This window comes from Gossypium hirsutum, chromosome D13 (assembly GCF_007990345.1).
Source record: "Gossypium hirsutum isolate 1008001.06 chromosome D13, Gossypium_hirsutum_v2.1, whole genome shotgun sequence".
In the NCBI taxonomy this organism is placed as follows: domain Eukaryota; kingdom Viridiplantae; phylum Streptophyta; class Magnoliopsida; order Malvales; family Malvaceae; genus Gossypium; species Gossypium hirsutum.
Window position 1 is genome coordinate 43,337,851 of NC_053449.1, and position 19,127 is coordinate 43,356,977.

The 19,127-nt window shown below is 36.0% G+C and overlaps 1 protein-coding gene across 1 annotated transcript; it reads right to left on the reverse strand.

Moving 5' to 3' along the window:
* Positions 1-13,583: 13,583 nt before the first annotated feature.
* On the reverse strand, positions 13,584-14,717 carry LOC121224970 (uncharacterized). Its single transcript, XM_041108628.1, has one exon. The coding sequence runs from the start codon at positions 14,715-14,717 to the stop codon at positions 13,584-13,586; it is 1,134 nt and encodes a 377-aa protein (XP_040964562.1).
* Positions 14,718-19,127: the final 4,410 nt, after the last annotated feature.

Below are 19,127 nucleotides of genomic sequence, written 5' to 3' on the forward strand. Positions count from 1 at the left end.
CTATTTCTTGAATCTAACTTGACATTCTAGCTTCTTATTGTCTCCTTATTATTTTTCTCTCTTAGAAGCTATGAAAATTCTTTTGATTTCTAGGTGAAAATAGTAAATTTTGGTGAAAGGACCAAATTGTAAAGAAAGCAAAACTTTCTTTCTTCTCTTCTCTTCTAACGTTTGTTGCATGGAAAGATGATAATTTTTTTCATCATCTTTCCTCCCTTTTATATTAATCATTTAATAATAAAATAATACTAAAAATCTTAATAAAATATTAATTAAATAACATTTATCTAATTAATTAATTAAAAATATCACAAACATCATCATTACCTTCTAGAATTCTCTCTCTCTATTTGACCATTTTTCCATTTATAATCTTTTGAAATTCCATCATTGAGCCATCACTTAATTTGGTAAAATTGTAATTTAGTCCCTCAAAATTCTTCACCTTTTCAATTTGGTCCTAATTCATCCATTTTCCTTAGTTTCTAGATTATTCCACCCTTAAAATATTTACACTATTGGTCCTTCAACTTTTTCATATTTACACTTTAACCCCTCAAATTTTGAGTATTTACTCTTAGACAACAAAACTTTTCTCACTTTTGCAATTTAATCCTTTCTTGAATTAATATGTCTTAATATACTTCCCAATGTTGACATAACTCAATATTACCCTTTTTATCACTTTATTTCCTTATTTTACTATATCAAGGATATTATCTTACTTTCTTTCTGTAGTAATTTTCGGGGTATTACCTTTCTCTCCCCCTTAAAATAAATTTCGTCTTTGAAATTTCCTTGTTTTATTTTGATCATGAACTTCATCATTTCTATATTCTTTCAATTATCCTTTTCTATCCATTCTTATCAATAACATTTCTAGTTTTTATATCATTTTGTACTTCCTTTTCAATAATATTACTTAATCGAGTTCTTATTTCCTCTCTTTCTTCATAACCAGAAGTCCTTCCTTCATTTAGTTTTCTTTAAGCCATCTCTATCATTCTATAGTTCCCTTCTGTACATATTTACCTAGCTTAGTATTTGTATTCATTCTCTATCCTTTCATTTCACAATTTATTTTTAATTCAATATTTCAAACATGAATCAGAGGTAAACATTTACCTTGTAACGAAAATTATTTATCTTTTTTAGCAGAGGCCCAGTAGATTAAACAGAATACTTAGGATATACAAAACTGATATAGAGGTGCATTACTATGCGCTATTAGACAGAAAGCACTAAAGTATTATGCAGAGAACATAAATGTGCTAATAATCAGAGAGCACCGATGTGCTAATAATCAGAGAACACGCTAAAATCCCTTAATATCCTAATAGTTCTAATCTCGTCTACTTGGGCAAGTTATTTCATGCATGCATATCACCTTTACAGTTTTCTCATAATGCTTTTACATGCTTTACAATTTAATTCTATTACCAATAATCCGTATATTTATATATTCTCTACCTTTAATACATGTATTATATTTCAAAATTCATTATTCATCCGTAATTTACTAATAATCCATACCATGTACTTTACATCACGTTTACATGTTTTGCAATTTAGCCATCAGCACAATATTTCTTGTAGCAAAACAATACACTTTCTAAAATGCATGCAAAACAGAACAATAACCGGTCATAAACCGACCAGACCAACAGGGCTTTCGTCTAACATTATAATCAGCTAACATTCTCAGAACATAAGAACTCTATCAGAACTGAACAATTACACATGCACATCTCTGAGAATAAAAGAATATATATAATATCTAGAAAATATCATCATGTTCATTTCGACTGTAACCTTCACACACAGACATCTTTACCACTTAATTATCATTTCTCTGACAAATTCTGTTATCACGAACCTCACTTTATTCCATTCACCAAAAAAAAACTTCCAGTTAATACATACATTCTTTTAGGTATCATACATGAATATTTTGTCTCATCAAATTTAACTTCTTTATTTACTCTCTTACTTGTTTACTTACTTGCTTGCTTAAACAACTCATGATTATAGCTTACTCCTTCCTTATTGAAATTCTTTTCTCAACTGATAACTGAAATATTCTTAATCCTTAAACTCACCTGAATTTGTGTATCGTACTTTTACCTAAACTTTCATGTAACATAATTTCTTTACTAGCCTGTTGAATCACTTGGAATACTAAGGATACAAGGGTCTCCTGTTTGATAATAACATGCCAAAGCCATGTCCCAGACATGGTCTTACATGGGATGTTTCCTGTACTGCCAATGCCATATCCCAGATATGGTTTTACATGGGAGTTCTCATATCGGTGCCCATGCCATGTCCCAGACATGGTCTTACGGGGGACCTCTCATCTCGGTGCCAACGCCATGTCCCAAACATGATCTTACATGGGACCTCTCATCTCGGTGCCAACGCCATGTCCTAAACATGGTCTTACATGAGACCTCTCATAATTTCAATAATGCCAATGCCAATACCAATCATTCAAATCAAGCTAAAACCAAGTTTAATACTTGTTATAACATCCCATATGTTTAAGTATTCAATTTTCCCTAATTGACCCAATTCACATACATGCATATCTTACCAATTATACTAACTCAAATCAATTAATTATGAGCTTATATAATCTCCATCATTTAACCAATTCAAAGATTCGTCAAACACATTAAGACCATATATAAACATATCAAAATATGTCATTCAAAAGCTATTCCAATGGCTAATTACAACCAGATATTTACATTACCATCATTGGTCACATTTACCCTATACATGTCATTATAACCAAAATTAGTTTGCTAAATATATATATACCGAAAAGTCCGAGGGATAGTGTGATGTAGCTCTGACCAACTTCCAACCTTTACGAGCCACCGAGTACTATAAGACAGAGGAAAAAAAACAGAGTAAGCATTTAATGCTTAGTAAGTTCGTATAACGGAAAATTAACTTACCACTCATTTACATTTAAGGTCAGCATGCAAAAGTCATCCAAAGAAATTTGGCAATTAGCCTAATCACATATAACCTCATTAAGCATATTAGTCATGTACTTCACGTAAATATCAAAAAACAAGGATAAGCTCATCATTTAACAATTTTCATGTATTTTCAGGTAGACACAGATAATGATTCATTCAAAACTTATCTTAACCTATATCAAAACTTTGCCCGTTGAATTTATTTGAAATATCAATGGTTACACAGGTAGTACACTCAAAGTGTATAAAATTGTAATCCGTCAATTCTTATTTGGGAATGCTCATACGAGCACATAAATGGGTAGCTCTCTCTCGAGCCATATAATTGGGAGCTCATGTGAGTCATCTAACGGGAAGCTTATCTAGGTTGTATAAAGGGAAGCTCATAATAGCCATATTCAGGAAGCTCAAGCGAGCCAATAACGGGTAGCTCCGAAGAGCCATTAACGAGAAGCTCCAGATAGCAATATATCGAGAAGTTCAAGCGAGCCATGTTGGGAAGCTCTAGAGAGCCATTAATCAGGAAACTCACAAAGAGCCTTTAATCAGGAAGTTTCGAAGAACCATATATTGGGACGCTCATAAGAGTTGCGGTGTGTCCACAACACATGCAAGATCACAACTGATTAGGATGTTCCTAAGAGCTATTAACGGGAAGCTCGCAAGAACCATATAACAGGAAGCTCATGAGATCTAATAACAGGATGCTCTTTCGAGTTGTGGTGTGTCCGCAACATATGCAGGACCACAACCAATACAGGAACTCTGTATCCATCGAATTTCATTTATTCAAACGGGACATAATATTTGTCATATATGTAATCAATATCATATACATCATAATTACACAATTCATATATACAACATTCAATTTATACATTTAAATGTACACGTACTTACCTCGACAATGGTCGTGTACGCAAAAGTTACTAATCCGGCACTTTCTCTTTTCCTCTATTCAATTCCGTATTTGGTCTATCCAGATCGATACGAGTAAATTTAACTCAATTTAATATAATTCATATTCAATTCAATCCAATTCACATCTTAGGAAAAATTTACCATTTTGCCGCCGTACTTTTATTTAATTACGATTTCATCCCTAGGCTCGGAAAATGAAATTCATGCAATTTAATCATTATTCCAAGCCTAGCCGATTTTTACATGTAACAACAGCAGCCCATGTATTTCATAAAATTCAAAATTTTTCCATTAATTTTACATCTTTTCAATTTAGTCCCTAAATCACAATTTCATCAAAATTCCCTTTACAAAAGTTGTTTATCTGTCTACAACCTTTCAATGTCTACCATAAAACTTCATAATTCTACAATATTCATCCATGGAAAAACCCTAGTAATTTGATAACTTTACAAATTAACCTCTGAGATAGCTAAATTAAGTTATTACGATCTTGAAAATATGAAAATTACTGAAAACGGGATAAGAATACTTACCCAATTAAGCCAAATAAGTTTGCTATCTTTAAGCTATTCTAACTAGGGTTTTCATGTATTTAATTTAGGGAAAGATGATATAAAATGATGATATTTCTTATTTAATTAAAATATCATTTTTTATTATTTCATCTTTCCAATTTAGTCATTTTTTATTTCATTTTCCATTGATGACTTAGCATACTTATCTACTAACTCCTCTAAATGGTATACTTGCCATTTAAGGGCCTCAAATTTTGAAATCCATAGCTATTTGATGCCTATAGCTACTAAAACTCAACTTTTGCATTTTATGCAATTTGGTCCTTTCCATTTAATTAGACATGTAATCGGTAAAATTTCTTTACAAAATTTTCATACGACATTTCTGTCGTTATGCAGACCATGTAGTAATATTAAAATAATTTTTCTTTCATACTCTGATTTGTGGTATTAGAACCACTATTTTGATTTCACAGAAAATGAGCTGTTACAGTTACCACCTATATGCCCTACTGGCTTCAAGACTCTATTCTAGCAGTCTTTTCTTGCTTCCATTACATTTTGCATTCATTGACGGATTCTTTCAACCCGTTGGCTAACTATTTCATGTCCATACTTTCATTTTCCTTCTAAGCCTGTTTTCTTGTTTACATAATTTCCCGTTGTTACTGTCCTGATGGAACACCTGTGTTTAGTGTCTCGACTGACCCCACAAGCTATCATATCCAAGCTATGGTCTTACACCTCGTGACCCCCGTGTTTACTGTCCTAATGGACTACCCTGTGTTTACTATCCCGATAGACTTCATTGGTCGCCATAGTCGAGCTATGGTCTTAAGCCTTAAACCTCTTAGAGGTGTCGCCCCGAAGGACCTTACTGTCGTCACGATGTCACCCTATAGAGCCTATTGATCGCCATCGCGGTGTTGCTGTATGAAACTTTATAACTGTTGACATTGATTTACCTTGTATTTAACTTAATGCTCGAACACCAAAGTGTCCCCTTCGCAGGGCTAGGAGCTTCACATATCATGGTTTGCTCCCAACAATCCTTGATGGCAGGATCTTAACAAAATTCCAATTTCCCTATTCCTTTTCCCGTTCCTTTATTACTGATGGTTGTCGATTCCACCAATATAAACCTACTCCTTAATTTGCAAATTTAAGCAGTATAGGGAGTAGGGTCGATCTCTCAGAGAATGAGTTTACTGTGAATTGTTCCTCTCTTTCTAGACCAGATTCGTGTTTGGGCAGTTGTCGTGCCCAAGAAATTTAGGGGGAGGATAAAATTAAAAACTTGGAACCTAAAATAAACAGAAAAAAATGCGTGAAAAGTAAAAGCTGAAAATGAAATAATAAAAACAGTTAAATAAATCTGAAGAAAGATTAATTAAACTAAGCTCAGCTTTAGGCACGGGTTTTTCCTCGTCTTTGAATTGATTCTCGAAATTAGATTAACTCCTCTTTTCCAATAAGCTAGTTATAGCTACCAAGGACGCCTCAGACACCAACTCTTCATTGTGTAAATTAGTTATGGAACGTCCAATAACTAACCCTTACCGATCGAACAACCAACGAAACGTTCGTGATTTAGAACTCCGGCAGCTTTGCGTTCTAGAAGAGCCTAGCTCGAACCAATGCCTTCAACCGCGTGTGACATTTAAATCTGGTTACTACTTCCCTTGACGGAACCAAACAGCAATCCCCACTTGGCACGCCAATGTGTTCACGAAAAACCAATCAGACAATCGATCCTTTCGAAATTCCAACTGTACGTCTAACTACACTAACTCAAATGACTTCTTTTTTGACTTAGTGTTGATCTGACTTTGTAAGTTGACAAAATTATACTCTTAATCCGGAGAAATAATAAGTACTTGAATTAGGATTTAAATTGATCGGGTTCGTAACTCACGGGTTTTGACGAGGCTAATTCTGACCTAAAGCTGAAAATGAATTTAGTTAACTAAGATTTGAGGAATATTGGAGTTGGATAAATTAAATAAGGTAAAAATGGGTAAAAAGAATGGGTGGTGTGATTATGTATGGGAGCTGGAATTTTGGTAGTGTATTAAAGTGGGATGGCTAGCTACTAGAAATGAAAAGGAAGTTTGAAAAAGAAATTGTAAATGGTTCAAGTTGGTGACAAACTAGAAATTAATAAATTGAAAGAAAAAGAAACCAAAAACAACAAATAGCTTCGTGAGAATGAAGAAGAGATTGCATTCAAAGATGAAAGCTTGATTTATGGCTTGATGAATAAATGAACAATGTAGCCCCCTATTTATACTAGTGTCTTTGCTAAATTAAGAGCCACTAACCATAGAAAATCAGGGAAATAAAGTATTCCATGATATAAAAATCCCAACATAATCTCCCACTAAGTCAACAAAAATTTCAGCTAATTACATCTTGGAAAAATTCTGCTTTGGTCCTCCTTCTTTGCTTCTTTCTTCAATCTGTCCTAATTATTTCCTTTTTTCTTCTATTTAGCCCGAAATTGCACCCCTGCACAAAATTCAACATAAACATGGAAAAATCAGTGGTGCACTCTCATAAATTAACCAATTTAATTACATAAAATATGTAATTTTAGCATTTAATCAAATCCCCCTACTTAGCTCATGCTAGTCCTCGAGCATTTTGTATGTATCTGCAAAAGGAAAAATTTCCTCCATAATAGGACTTGACCCCCATGGTTTGCACAATTCAACAATTTAGTCTTTTCATATAATCATCCCAAATGACTTAGCCTAAGAAATAAGAAAGACTTACCACTTATTTTATTATTTTTGTACTTAGGACATTTTCGAATTTTTTTACGCGAGACATGATGACAACCCAAGCACCATGTTCCAGTTACTCGATTCGGACATCTCTAAGCGGGTTATTTCACCCTACTCATGATAACTTGTTAGCGGAATGAGTGCAAAGAAATTTGGACAGCCACACGAACCTTTTTACGCGAGATGTGAGGACAACCCAAGCACCACATTCCGGTTACTCGGACCGTTGTACAACCCCAATTTTCACTCTTAACATTCGTATCAGAGGAGTATTATTTTTTCTTTTCTTTTCTTTTTTTGCATTCAAAGATGAAAAAGCTATTGAAAAGTTTATACATAAAGATCTAAATAGCTAAATATGTCAAACCATAAGTGGACCATCCTAATTTATCATGGAAATTATTTACCTTCTACGCAAAACATGCAAAAAGATGATAACGTATGAGAAAATTTGAACCAATTTATGTTTCCCTTCCCCTACTTAGTTTATATTGTCCCAATGTAAGTTAAGGAATAAAGAGTAAAGATAAGTAGGAAAAAGAGAGAGAAAAAAAGAAACTCCCCATGTATTTCAACATCGTGGAGGGTAGTCTCGTAGGTGTGTGAGAACATCCGTCACTAAGGTGCGTAAAGATTCGAGTCCTTCCTGAATTTAGGTTAACCGATATTCGACCGAAGTTGGAGGCTCCGTTTCGTGCTGGTGTCTTCGTCGGAATACTCGATGCGACTGATCCATTCTCGTACCTAGAGGAGCAAAATAAAAAGAAGAAGGGGTATCGGCAAGTAACCCCATAGAATCCAAGCAGTACGTATCTAAATAGTCCGTTTTGTATGCCAAATTCAAAGAATTAAAATTGATAGCTGATGGACTCAAATTGGAGGCTAAACGTGTGATGTAAGTACCCAAAATTAGTGGCCGATTCGACCGCAAAACATGCTAAAACTAAATAGCAAACCAATAGCCTAAATTCACCTTCCTACCCAAATGCATGCACCATAGAAAAAATAATTCAGTTCTAGTGAAAGAGGCAGATGCATCATTACGTCCGGAAAAATTGAAAGCAAGGAATCGATGTATGTATCGAAGTGCAGGACTATGAATTTCTATGTCCTTGCAACGTTTCGGATCGTACGAAATCTGTCTCATTTCAGTTAACAATGCTAAAGCTTCATTAGTATCAAAGTCAGATGGTATGTCGAGAAATGAGTCATAATAGTCATCAGTTGCTAAATAGTCGTTACTAACGAATCCCAAGGCAACATTAAACTCAGAAATAGACAGATTATGATGCACACCTAGCAAGCGAAAATTGACAGCATGAGGCGTACCTATGGTGTTAGCAGAACGATCGAAGTAAAATGTAGAATAAAATTCAAAAACCAACTCATAATATGCAGGTTCATCAATGGCAGTAAAATCAGTCCACCCTATTGCATCAAAATATTGATTAACAGTTTCTTCAATATCTGAAGAATATAATGAGAATGAGTCGACGTGCTTACATATCGAAAGAGGGCGATGTTGGATTTGTTCGATTGTGCTTGATGTGTCGGGTTCGTGAATGTTAGATTCCCATGAAATCTGTTCTCCGGGGGCATGAATCCTCTTCCTTGTCGAAATTGATCTCGCTCATGTGGGTGATACTCAATGTCCTGATTTTCCGTCTCATTTCTGCAATATTCGGCATCGTCTGCTGACGGAGTTGATGAACTGGCCAAATATGGATGTTGGCAACCTCGAGTTCGTCTTTGCATTGAATGTGGCTCAGCACCGTCGTTCAGAGGTCACAAATTCTTCCTAAAGGCCCCGGTTGTGTTGGTTGATGTGTATGGACGTTTGGTGGGGGGATGGGCGGTCTTGGCTATCGGATGAGTTTGGTGGTTCGACCGGGCTGTTTGGAGGATGGTCGGTCGAATTGGGTGGCTCATGGGGCGGATAGACTACGGTGATCGGAGTTTGGCTATGGTTTCTTTTAGGACGGCGCAGTTGCAGCGACGGAGATGGAGGAGACTCATCGGAGTCGATGGTGACAAAGGGTGAGCTGAGAAATCGTGTTGATGCCGATTTACCACTGAGGGTTGTTCTTGCGTCGTGCGGTCGCGGGTGCGGACCATGGTGGGGCAGTTGGTTTTCATGAAAGAGGTGGTGGGTAGTGGTTTTGAAGATGGTAAAGGGAGGAACTTAGTAAAAAGAAAAAAAATGGTAGGATTTGAAAATGGGGTTTTAGTTTATTGCCTGTCAAATGGGGGGTAACTGGGTATTTGATTGGTGAAAGTGTTTTATTTGTTTGAGGAGAGTGATAGTAGAGTTTTAATTTCCTAGGTGAAAAGTATGATTTGATGGGTGAAAGGTTTTTTTTTAATTTGAAAAGAGGTGGACGGTTGGGGAGAGACAAAGGGTTAAAATGGGGGTATGGGGTTGTAGTTTTTTAGGTGAAAAGTTGGATGTGATAGGTGAAAGATTAGGATTTGATAGGTGAAAGGTTGATAGGTGTAGGGTTTTTTTATTTGAAAAGGGGTGGACGGTTGGGGGTAAAAATTTGGATTTTTTGATTTTTGATTTTTTTTATTTTTTTATTGGGAAGGGTGGTTGGGGTGTTTTTTCCTTTTTTTATTTTTTGGGCTTAATTTTTTTGGGTTTGAATTTGGGTAGGTATGATAGGTTTGAGTTTTGGTTAATGGGTTAGCTTTTGTATTGGATTGGTTTAAATGGTGGGTAGGTGCAGTTGGGCCTTGGTTGAAATAAAAAGAATTTTGTGGGTTGACATAGAGAATTTAATTTTGTCTTGGAATGTTTCCCTACAAAAATAAAATAAAATAAAATAATAATAAATAATAATAATAAATAAAATTAAAATGTGTATTTTTTATTTCTCGAATTTATTAGCTAAGCTATAAACCCAAGAAATAAATTATTTAAAAACCAAGATTACGAGATTTAGTAAAATAGTCGTGATAAATGCACCAAGTAAGTTTCCAGGAAAGAGAGGTGAGTCACCATGGACATTCTTAAGTACCAAGTCTTTCCCTAGACAGAACTGATCCGCGACATGCATTTTCAATTCCATTTTACCTTCCAAAAATTTATTTGTATAAAGGGAAAATTTGGGTTGCCTCCCAATAGCGCTCTGTTTACTCGACGACCTGTTATTCAAAGTCTGGGCTCCTCAAGAACAATCTCCTCAACTATGTGTATTCGAAAATTCTCGTAGATGGGTTTCAGTCGTTGACCATTCACCTTAAAGCACTTCCGGGTTTCTTCGCTTTGAATTTCCACTGCACCATTTGAGAATAAATTAGTAATAGTAAATGGACCTATCCATTTGGATCGAAGCTTACCAGCGAAAATTTTTAAGGTGGAGTCGTATAGGAGAACTTTTTGTCCTATTGAAAACTTCTTCCTAGTGATTAACTTATCATGGAACGCCTTCATATTTTCTTTATAAACTCGAGCATTTTCATATGCATCATTTCTAATTTCTTCGAGTTCCTGAATGTCCAACTTTCAAGCCCTTCCTACAGTCTCTATCTCCATATTACATTGTTTAACTACCCAAAATGCCTTCTGCTCTAATTCAACCGGGAGATGGCACGGTTTACCAAAAACGAGTCGATAAAGTGACATGCTTATTGGTCCCTTGTAAGCTGTCCTATAAGCCCAAAGTGTGTCATTTAGTTCCAAGTTCCAATTATTTCTGTTAGGTTTAACAGTCTTCTCCAAGATGGACTTGATTTCAGGGTTTGACACTTCAGCTTGCCTGTTTGTTTGTGGATGGTAAGCAGTGGCAATTCGTGGAGTCACTCCATATTTCTCCAGAAATGCACTTACGAGCTTATTGCAAAAATGAGTTCCTCTGTCACTGATTAATGCTCGTGGAGTGCCATACCTGGAAAAGATAGAACTTTTAAGAAAGTCAACAACAGTCTTAGCATGATCATTGCGAGTAGCCTTTGCCTCTATCCACTTAGAAACGTAATCAACAGCTAAAAGTATATAAAAATTACCGAAAGAAGAAACGAAAGGACCCATAAAATCGATACCCCACATATCAAAAATTTTGCAAATATGAATAGGTGCAAGGGGCATCTTATTTTGACGACTAAGATTGCCAACTGTTTGGCATCTTTCACAGGTTTTGCAGAATAAAAAGGCGTCATGAAATATATTTGGCCAAAATAGTCCACACTCGAGAATTTTATGTGTGGTGTGTTTAGGTCCAAAGTGTCCTCCACATGCATAAGAATGACAAAAAGTTAAGATAGACTGTACCTCTATTTCTGCTACACACCGTCGGATTACCTGATCGGAGCAATGCTTCCAAAGGTAAGGATCATCCCAAATGTAATACCGAGCATCCTTTTTTATCTTATCTTTTCTCGACCTTGGTAATTCTGAAGGAACAGTACCTATAACGAGATAATTTACTATGTCTGCATACCAAGGATGAATCACTTTTGCTAAAAACAAGTTTTCATCTGGGAAGTTGTCTTTCAATGGTGTGTTGTCTACTGAATCGGTAATCGACTCAGATGGTCAGCTACTAAGTTTTCCATCCCTTTTTATCCCGAATTTCAAAATCGAACTCTTGTAGGAGCAGAATCCACCTAATCAGTCGAGGTTTTGCCTCCTTCTTCCCTATTAAATATTTAAAAGCGGCATGATCAGAAAAGATAATCACTTTAGTTCCCAACAGGTAAGATCTAAATTTGTCTAAAGTAAACACAACAACTAATAAGTCTTTCTCACTGGTTGTGTAATTGCTTTGGGCTGCATCCAAAGTCTTTGAAGAATAATAGATAACATGAGGCTCTTTCCGTATTCTTTTGCCAAGAACAGCTCCCACATTTCGATCACTTGCATCACACATGATTTCGAACGGGAAGTTTCAATTTGGTGGTTGCACTATTGGAGCGGAGACCAACTTCTGCTTCAGCACGTCAAATGCGTCGTTGCAAGTCTTGTCAAATTCAAATTCTTTATCCTTTTGTAATAGACTGCAAAGCGGTTGTGCGGTTTTCGAGAAGTCTTTCATGAATCATCTGTAAAAGCCTGCCTGGCCAAGAAACGAACGAACTTCCCTCACAGATGTGAGATAAGGTAATGAGTTAATAATATCCGTTTTTTCCTTATCGATCTCAATTCCTTCAGAGGAAACTATATGAACTAAATTTAATCCTTTGTCAACCATGAAGTGGCATTTCTCATAATTTAAAACAGGAGTAAATTCTAGGCATCTTTGTAATATCTTAGTAAGATTATCGAGACATTCATTAAAAGTGTTACCGTATACCGTGAAGTCATCCATAAAGACTTCAATGATTTTCTCGACATAATCGGAGAATATGCTCACCATGCATCTTTGGAAAGTGGCTAGAGCATTACAGAGTCCAAACGTCATTCGTCTATACATAAACGTTCTAAAGGGGCACGTAAAAGTTGTTTTGTCTTGATCCTCAAGAGCCACAGGAATTTGGAAAAATCCTGAGGACCAATCGAGACAACAATAATGGGTCTTACCAGCTAATCGCTCGAGCTTTTGATCGATGAAGGGAAGTGGAAAATGGTCTTTCCGAGTAGCCGCATTCAAATTCCTGTAATCGATGCAATCCCTCCATCCATTCTGGTCTCGGGTAGGGACCAGCTCTCCTGACGAGTTTTTCACCACTGTCACGTCAGTTTTCTTCACGACATGAATCGAGCTAACCCAATCACTGTCGGAGATCGGGTATATCATTCCAGCATCTAGCAGTTTCTGGATATCCTTCTTTACTACCTCTATCATGGGTGGATTAAGACGCCTTTGAGCATCTCTCTTTGGTTTCTTGTTATCTTCGATGGAAATTCTGTGCATACAAGTTGATGGACTTAGCCCTTTTATGTCGGCTATTGTCCAACCAATAGCTTCCTTATAATCCCTCAGAACTCGAACTAGAATTTCCTCCTCGTCATTGGTTAGTTTGTTTGACACTATCACCGGTAATGTGTCTTTCTCTCCCAAAAAGACGTACTTGAAATGGTCTGGTAATGCTTTAAGCTCCAAGGTTGGTGGCTGCAAAACCGAAGGCAACATTTTAGTTGTGGAAGGTAATAGTTCAAATTGGTTACCTCGATTCGTCAACAATGGTTGCGTTTCCAAGTGTTTGACAATTTCTTGCAACGGATCTCCTATAATTGATAATTTCTCGAGACGACTTAAAACATCCATGTCAATGCTTTTATAAAGGACAGTTTCTAACTCATCAAAGTCATGATATTCGAAATAAGATTGAGTTAAACAGTCTATACTATCGATACTAGAAATATTTAATAGTGAGTTAGGATGACTCATAGCTTCGTAGACATTGATTTTCACGATTTCGCCATCAAACTACATTGTCAGTGTTCCACTCCGAATGTCAATTTTTGCGCTTGCGGTACTTAGGAATGGCCTTCCAAGCAAAATGTCAGATGAATTAGTTGAGTTATCGTCCTCCATATTAATAATATAGAAATCTACAGGGAAAACTAATTCGTTAACTTTAACAAGGACGTCTTCAAGTAACCCTTCGGGATAGACGACTGACCTATCCGCCAATTGGATAATTACTCCTGTCTTTTTCAAAGGACCTGTGTTAATCAACTTATAAATAGGATAAGGCATAACATTAATGGAAGCCCCTAAATCACACATGGCTTTCTTAATGCCTACATTACCTATCTCACAAGAAATAGCAAACATACCTTGGTCCTTGTATGTGGGTGGAACTTTCTTTTGTAGTACTGCGGAGACATTTTCTCCTACATTTACTCTTTCGTTACCTATTAACCTCTGCTTGCTAGTACACAATTCCTTGAGAAATTTTGCATAGCAAGAGATTTTTTTGATAGCGTCGAGCAAAAGGATATTTGCTTCCACCTTCCTGAATGTTTCGAGGATTTCTTTTTCCTCTTTCTCTTTCTTATCCTTTGCGAGCCTCCCTAGAAAAAGAGGTGGCATCACGAATGGTTTCTGAATTTCTAATTCTAGTCTGGCTGTTAGATCAGAGATCTGTTTTTCCCATTCCTTGTCTTGCCCATGACTTTTGTCTGAAACTGTTTCCTGAACTTTTTCGCTACGAATAGTTATTGCACTTGCATTTTGCCGAGGATTCAGCTCTGTCTGGGAAGGTAATTTACCTTGAGACTCCAAACGATTAACTACCATCGAGAGTATACTAACTTGATTAGTTAACTCTTGTATTGATGCATCTGTCCTTTGTTGGTATTTTGCAGTATCGACGGCAAGTCTTTCCACAATAGCTTCTAGAGATGTACTCAGCTTGAGTGGTGGTTGCGAAGGTCTCGGTTGGTATGACGAGTTATATCGGGGATTAGTTCCATAATTCAAGTTGGGATGATCCTTCCACCCGAGATTGTAGGTGTTGGAGAAAGGATCATAGCGTCTTTGCGGAGGTCCCGAAAAACCTCCGATAGCGTCAACATGTTCCGTTGAATTGTCGTTAAGGATTGGGCACAAATCCATCAGATGTTCAGACGTAATACAAATTCCACATAGTTGGGTCAGATTCTTCTTTTTTATAAGCATAGATTGAACAATATTAGTAAGCTTATCCAATTTATCTTCTAAGGATGAAACGTTTACCCCATTATCCCGTCTTGTTGGTTCTGAATTCGGCCGATACTATTGAGAGTTTGCCTCCATGGTGGATATCAGTTCTCTTGCCCTTTGAGGATTCATATTGACAAGCGCTCTTCCACTAGCAGTGTCAATCATCTTCATTTCCATTTGGAGCAAACCCTCGTAGAAATACTGAAGAAGTGATTGCTCGGTCAAACCGTGTTGAGGACAACATGCACACAGTTTTTTGTACCACTCCCAATAGTCGTAGAGCGATTCACTCTCTATTTGGCGAATTCCCACTATGTCTCTCCTAAGTTCAGCTGCTCGCAATGCTGGGAAAAATCTGTCAAGAAAGACACGAGATAAGTCATCCCACGTTGTAATAGAACCGGGGGGGGTAAGTAAAATAACCATTCTCTTACTGTATCAACTAAAGAAAAAGGAAATGCCTGAAGTTTAATTTCATCTTCGGTTACTCCCTGAGGTTTCATGCTTGAGCAGACCATGTGGAATTCTCTCAAGTGAGTGTGTGGATTTTCATTCTTCAAGCCTCCAAAAGTGGGTAAAAGGTGAATCAGGCCTGACTTCAACTCGAACGGGGTTTCTCCGGTTGGATAGTTGATGCATAACGGTGTTTGCTCATTGAGAGCAATGACTAGTTGACGAATGGTTTGGTTTTCCATCTTTTTTGGTTCACCGAGGTTGTCTTCTGCTTCTTTCATTTTAGGAAGTGGTTTGGTCTCAGGTTCAACCACTTCGACTTGTTTCCCACGTCGAATTGCCTCTGCACAAATTGCTTGGTTCAACTTTTCAATGTCAAATTCTAGGATCTCTTATCCTAGCTCAACTTCTGCTTTACTTGCACGTTTAAGAGCTTCTGTCTCTTTTCATCGCGCTCGTGCTGATTTCTCGATCTCTGGGTCGTATTCAAGATCTCTGGATGAAGATCTGGTCATGAATATGATTTAAACAATTGTAAGTGTTGCCAGTCCCCGGCAACGACTCCAAAACTAATGGCTGTCGATTCCAGCAATATAAACCTACGCCTTAATTTGCAAATTTAAGCAGTATAAGGATTAGGGTCGATCCCTCAGAGACTAGGTTTAATGCGAATTGTTCCTTTCTTTCTAGACCAGATTCGTGTCTGGGTAGTTGTCGTGCCCAAGAAATTTGGGGGGAGGATAAAATTAAAAACTTGGAACCTAAAATAAACAGAAAAAAATGTATGAAAAGTAAAAACTGAAAGTAAAATAATAAAAACAGATAAATAAATCTGAAGAAAAATTAATTAAACTAAGCTCAGCTTTAGGCACGGGTTTTTCCTCGTCTTTGAACCGATCCTCGAAATTAGATGAACTCCTCTTTTCTAATAAGCTAGTTATAGCTACCAAGGACACGTCGGACACCAACTCTTCATTGTGTAAATTAGTTATGGATCGTCCAATAACTAACCTTTACCGATCGAACAATCAATGAAACGCTCGTGATTTAGAACTCCGGCAGCTTTGCGTTCTAGAAGAGCCTAGCTCAAACCAATGCCCTCAACCGCGTGGGACATTTAAATTCGGTTACTACTTCCCTTGACAGAACCAAACAACAATCCCCACTTGGCATGCCAATGTGTTCACAGAAAACCAATCAGACAATCGATCCTTTCGGAATTCCAACTGTACGTCTAACCACACTAACTCAAACGACTTCTTTTTTGACTTAGTGTTGATCTGACTTTGTGAGTTGACAAAATTATACTCTTAATCTGTTGAAATAATAAGTACTGGAATTTAGGAGTTAAATTGCTCGGGTTCGTAACTCACGGGTTTTGACGAGGCTAATTCTGTGCTAAAGCTGAAAATGAATTTAGTTAACTAAGGTTTGGGGAATATTGGAGTTGGATAAATTAAATAAGGTAAAAATGGGTAAAAAGAATGGGTGGCGTGGTTATGTATGGGGGCTGGAATTTTGGTAGTGTATTAAAGTGGGATGGCTAGCTACTGGAAATGAAAAGGAAGTTTGAAAAAGAAATTGTAAATGGTTCAAGTTGGTGACAAACTAGAAATTAATAAATTGAAAGAAAAAGAAACCAAAAACAACAAATAGCTTCGTGAGAATGAAGAAGAGATTGCATTCAAAGATGAAAGCTTGATTTATGGCTTGATGAATAAATGAACAATGTAGCCCCCTATTTATACTAGTGGCTTTGCTAAATTAAGATCCACTAACCATAGAAAATCAAGGAAATAAAATATTCCATGATATAAAAATCCCAACATAATCTCCCACTAAGTCAACAAAAATTTCAGTTAATTACATCTTGGAAAAATTCTGCTTTGGTCCTCTTTCTTTGCTTCTGTCTTCAATCTAGCCTAATTGTTTTCTTTTTTCTTGTATTTAGCCCCAAATTGCACCCCTACAAAAAATTCAACATAAACATGGAAAAATCAGTGGTGCACTCTCATAAATTAACCAATTTAATTACATAAAATATGTAATTTTAGCATTTAATCAATTACGCCATTCCTAGCATTAATGCTCAAATACCACAGTGCCCCTTTTGCAAGGCCTGGAGTTTCATACATCATGAATTGCACATAGCAACACCGTATGGCGGTATCTAACAGAAATTCCCATTCTCTAGATCCTAACTTCATCTAAACCTTTTGATAATTTCCATCTGTATTCCACAGTACATGTAAACAAGCATTACACGAAATTCATAATCATTGAATCATGGTGTATGCTACTGTTCAAGCATAAGGCTATAATCATCTCTTTCATAACGACACACTTGTGGATACCTACAAACCTACTCAACCTTATGTACACAAGTATTCTCAAACAACAAAGATCAAGCATCATCATGGAACTCAGTCTGGAATTAACACATACTAATGAAAAATGCACAGCGTCCTATAGATAGAGCATAGAAACTCACCTGATGCTTCTTCTCTTTATCAGCTTAGTTTTTCCGAACGCTAGAGTTCCCATCCTCCTAGTAACTAAGCATGACAACCAAAATCATGAATTAAACTCAATATTCTCAACTTAACACTCGGTTATCCAAAATCATGCAGAACCCCTTAAAATGCTTTTACAGAAATTCTTATCTTCATTTTCTTAATCTTACTGTTATAGACGGACCAAGAACCTTACCAGTTTATTGGATTCTCTACTTATTCGAATCTACCCTCGTGACCACCGTTGTAACAACCTATTTTCAGTGGTATCAAAAATAGTAGTTTCGAGACCACAATTCTAACAAGTGACTTATTATTTTATTACTTATTTAATGCCTATGGAATTGTATAAAGGTTGTGTAAAAGTTTTGTTAAGAAAGTTTAGAGTTTAAATAGTTAATTAGGTGAAAATGACTAAATCATAAAAAGTGTAAAAGTTGAATCTTATTAATTAAAAAGGGACAAATGGCTATGGAAAGGAAAGATAATGGGCTAAGATAGTAATTATTTCATCCTTAAATGTTATTGGACAAATATGGATAGGTTTTATTGAAATTTTTTTATTATTAAAGGTAAATTGGTAAATTGGTAAATAAAGCTAAAATAAACTATGAAAAAATGCTATCATCTTTTCCCATTTCTCTTTAGTTTGGCCTAGTTTCACCATCGAAGAGGGGGAGAGCTTTGATTTTTTATTTCTTAAGCATGGTAGGTTTTTAATCCCCGTTTTTAATGATTTTTATGTTTTTGAGTTCGTTTTAGCTTAATCTAGCTAGCTCGGGAGTTAATTTTCAAAACTGTTAAAGGTTAAAGGACTTTCCATGGATGTTTGTATATGTGTTTTGGTCTTAGTTGATAGATTATTAATCTTTGCTGTTAAATAAACATGTTTTGTTAAGTGATTTTTTGATGAATTTTGGAAATATGGATTAAATTGTTAAAAGTATAAATCCATGTGTTTTGTTGTGAAATGTAGGTAATAATGGATTGTTTCAAGGTTCCTTGTAACATTGGTTAAATTGAATTTTGGTTAAAATGGTTAAATTTCAAGTTATGAGCTTAAGGACTAAATTGTAAAAAGTTAAAATGTTGGGGCAATTTTGTAAATTTGTATACATATGAATTATGGATTAAATTGAATTCTAGAAGTACTTAATTGAATAAAACGTTTTTTTAGATCACGAGTGTGTTGATGATCGTGGAAAAAAATTGCGGAGTAGTTCTTGTGCTTTTGCGATTACTACAAACCAATCCTATAAGTTCGTTTATGTATATGCATGGTTATATTCAATTCCTTGTTAATGATTTAATCTTTTAGTTCTATTTTGTATTTTTTTGAATGTTGAATTGTACTGTT